Source organism: Corythoichthys intestinalis, chromosome 17 (genome assembly GCF_030265065.1).
Source record: "Corythoichthys intestinalis isolate RoL2023-P3 chromosome 17, ASM3026506v1, whole genome shotgun sequence".
Lineage (NCBI taxonomy): Eukaryota > Metazoa > Chordata > Actinopteri > Syngnathiformes > Syngnathidae > Corythoichthys > Corythoichthys intestinalis.
The window spans coordinates 13257135-13268624 of record NC_080411.1 but is presented as its reverse complement, the minus strand read 5'-3'; the positions used below and the strand labels follow the sequence as shown (position 1 = coordinate 13268624).

Genomic DNA, 11490 nt, shown 5'->3' with positions numbered 1-11490 from the left:
CAGCGTTCTCTTTATTCGCCATAAGGCGTTTCGATAGTTTTACATGAGTTTATTCGCTTTAATGTACTTTTTTTCCCCATTATACACAATTCTCGTTTTATGTTTATTGTCAATAATCTAATTGTAACGTATTTACATGTTTTGATGTATTTTTACGCTTTGTAAAAGATGTATGAATATTTAAGTGCTTGGAACAGACTAGGGCATTTACATGCAAAAAGTGTCTCTACTTATAGAATTTTCATTTTATGAAACTACATACAAAACCAATGACTATCGTAAGTAGCGGTACCACTGTATATGTAACAACAATAATAAAAAAAATAATTGACTTTGATGTTGTCTAAATATAACATAAAATGGAGGGAAATCCCTTTTTCCTACTTTAATAGCCTGAATAAAACTCCAATATTCAGTGTTAACGAAAACAAAATGAAACCAGAAAAACTTTTTTTTTTTTCGGAAAACAATAGCCGTGTTAAACAGTAAAGTTGTACTGTATATTCTCAATCTTGCTCACAAATACCCCATGAGAAAAAATAAATTGAAGTGAATAAAAACGTTCAAAAAGCTAGTAACATGTTTGACCCAACGCTAGCTCTTCTCGCAGTCGGACATCCGGGCATTAATGATGTCACTAACCACAACGAAGCGTCACCATATTGAAATGGCAAAACACGGGTCACAATCAGTTGCTCTGTCGTGCATTGTAGTAGAAACGCTTTGAACTTTTGTCTTATTTGGGGTCTTTTTTTCCGTCGGAATGACTAAAAGTTGCCGGGTTGCGGGTTGTAACACAAGGAAGAGTTCGTAGCCACATTTGAAGTTCTTCATTCTTCCTCATGAGAAGAAAAGGACAAGCAAATGGCTGAAAACAATCAATTGAGGAACAGCAAAAGAAGACTGTTCCGTGGACCATTCTCGCCAGTGGGAACCTAAATCCAGGCACATTTACGTTTGCAGCCGATATTTTATTACTGGTGAGTAAACTTTAGTCGATTTTTTTTTTTTGGGTGCCCCAATTAGCTGCTAGACTTCAATCGACAAGGCAGTGGTTATTAATACCATAACCCACAACTCGCAAAGCGTTATTTTTCCTTTTGCTGTGAACTACTCTGATCGGTCAATCGGTATATTATTGGCCTGGTGGGAATTGGTTATTTTGCCGTGACGTCTTCACGGCTAAATAACGCTTGGAGGCGAATTACCGGTTACGGCAGAAATAATCACTCCGTATATCGTACCAGTTTTCTTAGTTCCACTTAGTATATATTCCACGTAATTGATAAAGGTCAACTTACTGGGTGACTTTATGAGGTAGTTGTAAATGTTTTAAAACTCCACTGCAGGAAATTCCTTTGGATTGTTTATCCAGCTATCAGCTGCGACTTTGTATGGGCAGATTTGCAGGCCAATACACCCTAATTTTAAGTTGTATCGCCTCCTCGCGTCTGTCTGCAGTGACTCATGATAATAATAAGTCATGTTTAAGACGGTTTTATGAAAAAAAAGACGCAAAACACAGCTGAAATATATGAATTTCAGACACGTTTGTCTACGGATGTTTACCTGTGCGTGCCCCCAACTCAAAATGGCAACACGTTGCTATGCGAGATGACGTCACCGTGACATCACGCCGACTGCGACAATTTCTTATATTTTTTAAAAACGAAATATATTTTTTACTTATATTTTTTTCAAGTACTATTTGCGTAATTAAATTCGCGTTGACCATTTTTCTTTCTTTTTTTTTTTTTGTTTTGTTTACAGACCGCAAAAAGAATTTTGACCCCTGCTATTTTATACACAGTTCCCGTTTGACGTCATATACGCCCCTGCGCCGCCATTGTTGTTTGCAACAAGGAGCAAACTATTACATAATACAACAGCACTCAAGATGGTTGTTGGGTCAGTGGATGTGTGAACAGAGCAGATGGGACGAAGAAAATTGGATTGTACTCCATTCCAAAGGTCAGACAACATGAAGGGGATTTCACTAAATCGCTCACAGAGGAACGTCGTCGTCTCTGGTTGGCAAATATTAAGAGGAAAGATGAACCCTCGAAACATGTCAGGGTCTGCTCGGACCACTTAATTACAGGTAAAATCTAGTGTGTATTTTGTCATATGTGAGTGTCTGAAAAGTACTGGCGTAAGGCAAGCAAGCAAGCTAATGGCAGGGACACGCAGTGTAGGACTGCTTGGTAAAATTCCAGACAGACGAGAGACCCCACGCAGAACGAGCACATTCCTTGACAAAAAGTTTTGCTCCTGCCGATTCTCTTCCCGTGTGTCGCTGGTTTTTTAAAGGCGTTATCACACAGCAAACTTCTTTTAATTAGTAATGTTGGGGATAAGTGAAATACTAAGCTTATTTTATTCGTGTCTCTCTAAATGATGTTCAGGTCGCCCTGCTAACATGTACGACCGAACAAATCCTGACTGGGCGCCAACATTGAAACTTGAGGAGACTGCGCCTACCGAATCTCTGAAAAAGCATGCTGAGCTTGAGAGAAAGCAAAACAGGTATGTGTAATTCTCAAACCCCCAGATCATTAATTTTTTCGGTGTCTGACTGTAGCCTGTAAAGCCCACATGACTTTCTGCCAATGATGTTCAAGTTTTTTGTCAGTAATCTTGCATGGCAACATAATGGTTCCATATATAATGGCTCCTTGGGCCCTCTAGTACTAATAAATGTCATTATCAAGGACAACAATAGACACATCATTGTCAGTTTTCATCTAACAGTATTAATGTCACTTGTTTTTTCTCAGCTATGAAGATTTGATGTTTAACATTGGTGTCATTAACATGAACAGCCTATATGGTTTTGTGTCTAAACAGATTTCAGAGAACAGCAAAAAGGCAGGAAACAAAGATGAGGAACGATGCAGCCAGTGCTCTTCTTCACCTCCAGGACAGCTGCTAGCACTCCCCCGTGGACATTGTACAACCAGCGTCTCCTGAAGGTCTAGCCGATACTGATGGCACTGAAGCATCCACCAGCTCCATCGTCCAAGTGACTCAAGTCCAAGTAGACAGTGAAGTCCAGAGACTCTTATCAGAGAACATGACATTACGGGCAGAGCTGGAATCTTTGCTGTTGATCATGCTGATGAAAATGCAATGAATGTACATTAAATATTAATTACAGAATATACTTTTTGCACATTACAGTTTTCTGCAAATGAAATTACAAATGCAAATAACTGATGAAATGAGTTCATTTACATGCACACTAATTATCTGATTATTAACAGACCTCTTCAGTTATTCAAATCAAATCCTAATCAATAACATACAGCCTCCCCCAAACCCCTGGTTGGAAGGTAACAACAAATGTAAACAATAACATCAGATGTGGGCTGCCAAAAACGGTTTTGAAATTATAATATCTTGGTCACATATGGTGGTCAGTAGTGAAATTATTTGAAAGAAACGTGATGATTTATGTCTTATGTAAATTTTATGTTATGATTTGATGACATATTGAAGGCTTGTCCATATTGAATATTCAAATTTAAATGTTTTTTGTATATGTATATGTATATATATATATATATGTATATATATATATGTATATATGTATATATATATATATATGTATATATATATATGCAGATGACAGTTAATTTTGCTCTTAGCACAATATTGCTTTTATTGTCCATAGAGGGCATCAACAATAAATAAATTAAAACTATATGTATAGGTCTGATGCCACTGAACATTTTGAGTGGTCGCAAGCAAAATAATATTCAGAAATGACTTTGATATTAAACACTTCAAAGCAACGTCCCAAAATGGGACGTTTTTTTCCTGTGTCGCAAAAACAAATCAGCACACAAGGGTTAAGAGGAGGACGCCTTGAGCCTAAACGCGTTTGTGGTTAGGTCATGTGCATCAGGTACGTGCATCAGGTCACGTTGCCATTCCTGAAGTAAGTCATTTATAAGTCCCAAGTTTCGTTGCAGTTGTTAATGCCCGTAGTAGCGAGCGTTCTTCCAACAAACATGGCGGACCGGAAGTGGCAAATTTTATCATGGGTGTCATTACCCGTTAATGACAATTGTAACGGTGTATTTACTGAAAATAATCCGGTTCCTCTTTCCCATGCGACTACGTTTCCCACAATGCCACTCACGGTCGACAAAATATTGCGTCATGTTCAACATGGCGGGTTGACATCTTTTTTTTTCTTTTGATCTCCTGCATGGCTCTGTTTTTCTTACCAATTAATGGACGTTTATACCATCCAGACGACACACCGGTGAGCAGGTAAAGTCTACGAAATAATTCGGAAATCACCAATTAAAAAGAAAAAAACAATTTCAAGTTTCGAAAAGAAGAAAGCCATAGCACGCTAGCTAAAATTACACGAAAACACGTTTGTTTTGAGCGTTTTCTTATCCCTCCACGTATTCCAACTTGTATATTTACACTTAATTTAAATAATCAACAAAACCAACTGTTTGCTTTGTCGTTTATCACCATTGAGCAGCACTAACGGGTCAGCAGTGGCTTCCCTGTTGTCACGTCACTATGTTGCCTCATGAGTCAAATTTCTCAGAAATACAAGCATGACTGGATGATAGGATGTCCTAGCATAGTCAGTATTGCAAAACAAAAGACAATGGAGTAAAAACTTCCAGATAATGTTTTATACTCATTTTTATTATGTTACTTATAGGTATGAAACACCTTTTTGAAATAGTCCAGTAATTCCCAGAAATTCATTTTAACATATTAGTGTATTAGGGCTGTGGTTATTTTTGGGAGAAGACAAGATGAAAGTACAACTTCAGAGCCGTCACATTGTGGACACTGCCATTATAAAACCAGCATTGCACCATAGCACCAGGGGCGTCCGTATCGATTCATATTTTTGCAAAAGAGGCAAGTCATGTGACAGAGATTTTGTACACTTAATTAGTCATCATTTGAATGAATGGGACCGGCTGTCAAATTGTGCTGACACCCTTTTGGACATTAACAGGTACCAATGTTTCGCCGCTCGAGGTTCAGCGTCCGTCCCAACGTGGGTGGGGCCGGTAGGACTGCAGCTCCATCGCAGGATGCCGCTCCGGCGAGTCAGGAGTCGAAAGAGGTGGCAAAAGACCTCGGCAAGATTGCGGTAGCTTCTGTGGTGACCGACACGAAGCCAGTAGATGTTCCTTTGGTCGAAGCGACCAACCTGAGGTGAATATGTTAGTCTTCGTCTAGTTTTCTTCTATGAAAAATCCAAGGTTTCAGTCCAAAATTGAATTAAAAAAAAAAAAAAAGGTTTCCAGTAACTTTAAATGAACATTGACAGATGAGTGCATTTTGTAGCGTTAAAAGGACCACTGCATTGATTGTCAGAAAACTTCATGAAGGTTTTCCAATGGTTATATTTGCAACTGGAAGCACCGAGCATTACTACTGTAAGCAGTAGCCGACGCCAACAAAACAAAAACAACACAAGAACTGTTTGAGAGGACGGTTGCTATGCTAAAGTTAATGCTAACATGAAAATGAATGCTATGCTAAAGCTACAAGTTACATTTGGTATGTGATGATCGCTCAGCATAGACCTTTTAAAGGCAAAAGCAACATTGCATATTCTCTCTTCCCAAGATAAGAAAACAAATCTTAACATGTGTTTCAAAACAAGCAAGCCTGGCATGAAGAACATCCTTATTTATACAATATATCATTTATATGGAGGTACCTCTGGGTACCTCACGATAAGATATGATTTGCGATACAAGGCTCACGATAACGATCGTCTCACCAAATGGTGATTATTGGGGTCAGAAAGCGTTCTAGGATATTATACAAAACAACCAATAAACAGAAAAACTAGCAATATTTATCCTGCTGTGAGTTGGAATAGGTTTATCACTCGTAGACGTCCAATCCATTAGAACCGAGAGGGTGGCAGCGAATGAATGAATACCATCCCTCCCACTTCAAACGTATTGGACGTCTATGGCCGTAAGTGGCCACCAATGCTAGGCAATTAGTTCATTTTGGGGCATTTCCTTGTGATTTTTGGTCACTTCCTTTTCCTTTTGGGGAATTTATGAGTCACTTCTTTTTAATTTGCGGGCATTTACCTGTTGATTTTAAGTTACTAAACAGCAAGTCACTCAAAAATATACACAAATAGAAAGGATGTGATTCAAAGTCAACAGGAAGTAACCTATAAATGCCCTAAAATGAACAGGAAGTGACCTAGTTCGTCGACTAAATATTTTTGTTATCCTAATCGTTTACGAAAAACAACATTGTAGTGATATTAAAATGAGCAAGGAAGGAAAAATACAGTTTTTTTTTTTTTCCCCGTGTACTGTTTAGTGAAGGAAATGATCCAAATGGGGATGCAACCAACTCCTCAGCTGCTCTCCAGAGAAGGAAACGCTTCTCCGTCAAGCCGAGGTTGGCCCCGGGCCGCCCCGCTGTCCTCCCTCGAACACCCAAGTCCCCTGCCAAGGTGGTCCCTGAAACTCCCCCTAAAAATTCAGACCTCGAGGCAAAAACCGAACTCCAGGTGCCGCTTTCGGGTGTCGATTCTCTAACGTCGCCTCAGCCCGAGCCCGTCGTCGCCCCCTGCGATGATTCAGGATCAGCAGCTGCCGTTCCCACTGAGCACTCACCAACAGAAAAGACTGTCTCGTCAGATGACGCGGTCATCAAAGTTCCACCTAGGCCGCCGGACAAAGCGGCGACGCTGGACAAAGAATCAGCGGCGCTGTCGGAGAAAGCCAAGACTCTCTTGTCATCAAGGGGCAAGAAGTCGCCTGGTATCGCCCGGTATTCCCTGAGCCGGCTTTTGAACGACCCGTCAGACATTCAAAGGCTGGAAAAGGCTCAGAAGCTGCGTGACCTGCTCAGACAGGAGATGCGGAAAGAAAAGGTTTGTCGTTGTTATTCTTATGACTTGTATGGGATACGTCTAAAGCAGGGGGTGTCAAACAAACATGGGGTACGATTACCGTATTTTTCGGACTATTAAGTCGCACTTGAGTATAAGTCACACCAGCCATAAAATGTCCAACGAAGAGGACAAAAACATATATAAGTCGCACCGGAGCATAAGTCGCATTTTTGGGGGAAATTTACTTGATAAAATCCAACACACTGAACAGATTTGTCATCTTGAAAGGCAATTTAATATAAAAATACAATAGAGGACATTATCATGAATAAGTGTACAGTATGATGTTACATGATGCATGAACAACGAAACTGTCCTCACCAGGACGCTACGGCTCCTTCCTGGCTATACAGCGAGCTAAACTCACAAATGACGATGCTGGACGTCCTTATAGTTTGACGAATCAATTTCAACAAGTTTACCAAGCCATCAATGTCACACCAAAACATGTGAAATGATATCATTAATGTGTTAATAATTTCACACATAAGTCGCTCCTGAGTATAAGTCGCACCCCCAGTCAAACTATGAAAAAAACTGCGACTTATAGTCCGAAAAATACGGTATGGCTATTGGATCTCACGTGGGCCAGACTAAATACCGGTACTTTATTTGTGGCCAAACAGGCCAAGTCATTGGCTGCCATCGACGGCGCTCGACATCCAATCCATTTGGACTGGGAGTGCTTCATCAATCGCCCCTCCCAATCAAAATTGACTGGACGTCGAGCACCGCCAATGGCACTGGAAGATGAGCATTCACAGCCAGTCCTTGCAGTGAACATGAATTGACTGTCTATCATTGTCAATGGCAGGCATTGAGTTAATTGTGGGTCAGTTCCTTGTTAAACTAGAGTATTTATAGGCTATATTTACCATTACATTTTGAGACATCCAGAGGCTATTTCCTGTACATTTTCGATCACTTCCTGTTGACTTTAGGGAATTTCCGGGTCACTTCCTGATCATTGATTACGTTCTGTTGATTTAGGGATGTTTACAGGTTACTTCCCATGGATTTTATGTCACTTCCAACTGGTTTTGGGGGTATTTACAGGTCACTTACTGTGGATTTTGGGTCACTTTTTGTAGATTTTATGGCATTCTGGGCACACTTACTGTACACTTTGGATCATTTCCTGTTGATTTTAGGGCATTTCAGGGTTACTTCCTATTCATCAGTCACTTCCTGGAGATTTTAGCGCATTTAGCGGTCACTTCCTTTTGATTTCTGATCACTTTCAATTAGTTTTGGGGCACTATGGATAATTTTATGTTGATTCTGTGGCAGTTCCATGTACAGTGTATCACAAAAGTGAGTACACCCCTTGCATTTCTGCAGATATTTAAGTATATCTTTTCATAGGACAACACTGACAATATGACACTTTGACACAATGAAAAGTACGCTGTGTTCAGCTTATATGATAGTTAATTTATTTTCCCCTCAAAATAACTCAAAATATAGCCATTAATATCTAAACCCCTGGCAACAAAAGTGAGTACACCCTTTAGTAAATATGTACATCCCTAAATGTCCAAATTGAGTACTGTTTGTCATTTTCCCTCCAAAATGTCATGTGACTCGTTACAGGAGTGCTGTCAGCATTGCTGCAGAAATTGAAGAGGTGGTGGGGGGGGGGGGTCAGCCTATTAGTGCTCAGACCATACGCCGCACTCTAATCAAAATGGTGTGCATGGCTGTCACCCCAGGAGAAAGCCTCTTCTGAAGACGGTACACAAGAAAGCCCGCAAACAGTTTGCTGAAGGCATGTCAACAAAGCACATGGATTAGACAGGCGTGTTTTCTTGTGTACTGTCTTCAGAAGAGGCTTCTTCCTGGGGTGACAGCCATGCACACTAATTTGACGTAGAGTGCGGCGTATGGTCTGAGCACTAACAGGCTGACCCCCCCATCTCTTCCATCTCTGCAGCAATGCTGACAGCACTACTGTAACGAGAAATGGGAGGGGTGTACTCACTTTTGTGATACACTGTAATTTTAAGATACTTCCAGGTCCCTTCTCATCATTTAGATGGATGATTTAAGGACATTTCCATGGAGGGCTCCTATTGTTTTGGTGTCAATTCCTGTTGGATTTGTGGTATTTTTGGGTCACTTCCTTGTTAACTCATTGGCTGCCATTGACGACGCGAGATGTCATTCATTCGCCCTCTCCCAGTCAAAATAGATTGGACGTCTAGCGCCGGCGATGTCACTAAAAAATGAGATTTTCACAATTTCAATTTGAAATTTACTGTTGCTCTGTTGCAGAATGCCAAGAAAGAGAAGAGGAAGCATGTCAACGAATACAGTTTGGAGTCTGTGGACCCTACCACAATGACCATGAGGGATCTTATCCGTTACATCCCCATGTCCAACACCATGTCGTGAGTGCAACTTTCCTCTTTAAACTCATTTAGCTGTGATCGTTCACTGCCACAGCCATGACCCGCAACTACCGTCTCACAGGTCCAGTTTAGAGGACAGCGTGCAGGAGAATGAGAACGAGACCGAGGTTCCATTTTCACCAAAACAAATGTGAGTAGACAGTGTAGTCCAGGGGTCCCCAAACTACGGCCCGCGGGCCGGATACGGCCCGCAGCCACATTTGGTCCGGCCCCCTGAACAAAAAAAAAAAAAAAAAAATTTGTTAAAAAAAAAAAAAATTTTTTTTTTTTTTTTTTTTTTTTTCCAATAGAGTTATTTATGTCCTGGCTTTTTTCTATGAAGAACTGAGCAATGGTTATTTGGTTATTATCTATTTAATTAATACAGTATTATTATATTATATTACATTACATGATATTATATTATATTATATTATATTCAGGGGTGCACATAAGTGGTCCGCACATGCGTACTGGACGTAGACAAACGCGCTGGCCCTCAACGGCTTCCATACGCTTTTGCAGAGACGTCACCGGAGCTACCGAAAAAAAGGACTTTTGCTGAAAAGTGGCTACAGGAGGTACCATGGCTAGAAGTGAATGATGCTCTCACGGAAATGCGGTACAAAATGTGCCGTGAGAATCCCAATGTCGCCGATTAGAGCAACGCATTTTATGTAGGGTCAAAGAATTTCAGCCATCCAAACTTTGAAAAGCACGAAAAAAACAGAGAGCATGTGGCAATTAAGCAAACTATCGATGTCAAACAGGACCCCACTCGCCCTATGGACATGTGGCGGAATAGGGCGGAATAAAGGTAATGAACAGCGACATGCACTGACAAACGTGTTTTTGCTCGCATTTTACAAAGCTAAAGATACACGTTCAATGAGGTCTTATGAGGAGGACATCCCACTTTTAAAAAGGCTTGGAGTTAATGTGGGAGCCGCATAATGCCCTTTATTTTGAATTGGTGCTTTTATGTTTATTTCTTTACATTTCACTTCAAAGTAATGGCAATTTTGTTGTGCCAGTTGATGTTAATCAAGCATTAACTGTTAATATAATTAATCAAAGTTAATTGGCTCTAAGTAAAGCTTGTCATAAATTTATCGCATCAGGTGGGTCGGCTCTCAAGCTCAATGAGGACCAAGTCACATCTCCAGGTCCTCCTCTGAGAACCTGGGCAAAAAAATTATGTGCACCCCTGATTATATTATATTGTATTATATTATATTATATTAAGGGCTGTCAAAGTTATCGCGTTAACGGGCGGTAATTAATTTTTTTCATTAATCACGTTAAAATATTTGACGCAATTAACGCATATGCCCCGCTCAAACAGATTAAAATGACAGCAGTGTCATGTCCACTTGTTATTTGTGTTTTTGTCTCCCTCTGCTGGCGCTTGGGTGCGACTGATTTTATGCACCATGAGCATTGTGTAATTCTTGACATCAACAATGGTGAGCTACTAGTTAATTTTTTTGATTGAAAATTTTACCAATTTTATTAAAACGAAAACATTAAGAGGGGTTTTAACATAAAATTTCTATAATTTGTACTAAAATCTATCTTTTAAGAACTACAAGTCGTTCTATCCAGGGATTGCTTTGACAGAATATTAATGTTAATGCCATCTTGTTGATTTATTGTTATAATAAACAAATACAGTACTTATGTACAGTATGTTGAATGTATATATCCGTCTTGTGTCTTATCTTTCCATTCCAACAATAATTTACAGAAAAATAAGGCATATTTCAGAGATGTTTGAATTGCGATTAATTACGATTAATTTTTAAGCTGTGATTAACTCGCTTAAAAATTTTAATCGTTTGACAGCCCTAATTATATTATATTATACTATATTATATTATATCATTTTTATTTTATTTACTTTGGTTCCGTGAAGAATCCAGAAAGGGTTATTTGATTGTGGCTTTCTGAAAAACAATACATTTTTACATTTAGGCACTCCTGCAATCGTCACACTTTTTCTGTTACAAACTGACCCCGGCCCCTCATCAGAGAAGAGAAGGGTTATGTGGCCCTCACAGGAAAAAGTTTGGGGACCCCTGGTGTAGTCCATCCAATTCTCAAATCAAGACTTTGCAATCGGCCTAGATGGTAAATTATTTTATTTTTTTATTGATGAATTACATAAAACAACAAAACTAG

General features: G+C 39.7%; 1 protein-coding gene and 1 long non-coding RNA gene across 5 annotated transcripts in view; both read left to right on the top strand.

The window, feature by feature from the left end:
* The first annotated feature begins 1853 nt into the window (after nucleotides 1–1853).
* Nucleotides 1854–3173, top strand: LOC130905950 (uncharacterized). The gene is made up of 3 exons (XR_009061176.1): nucleotides 1854–2101; nucleotides 2406–2526; nucleotides 2848–3173. It is a non-coding gene; the product is annotated as an uncharacterized LOC130905950 (long non-coding RNA).
* Nucleotides 3174–4136: 963 nt separating this feature from the next.
* zgc:162472 (uncharacterized protein LOC553495 homolog) overlaps nucleotides 4137–11490 on the top strand; it is a 33143-nt gene continuing 25789 nt past the window's right edge. For all 4 annotated transcript variants that reach the window (XM_057819418.1, XM_057819417.1, XM_057819416.1 and 1 more), the window contains exons 1-5: nucleotides 4137–4278; nucleotides 4997–5199; nucleotides 6340–6898; nucleotides 9194–9309; nucleotides 9392–9460. In XM_057819418.1, the coding sequence (XP_057675401.1) occupies nucleotides 5003–5199; nucleotides 6340–6898; nucleotides 9194–9309; nucleotides 9392–9460 (941 nt within the window). In that variant the 5' untranslated portion in view covers nucleotides 4137–4278; nucleotides 4997–5002. The remainder of the gene's footprint in view (nucleotides 4279–4996; nucleotides 5200–6339; nucleotides 6899–9193; nucleotides 9310–9391; nucleotides 9461–11490) is intronic.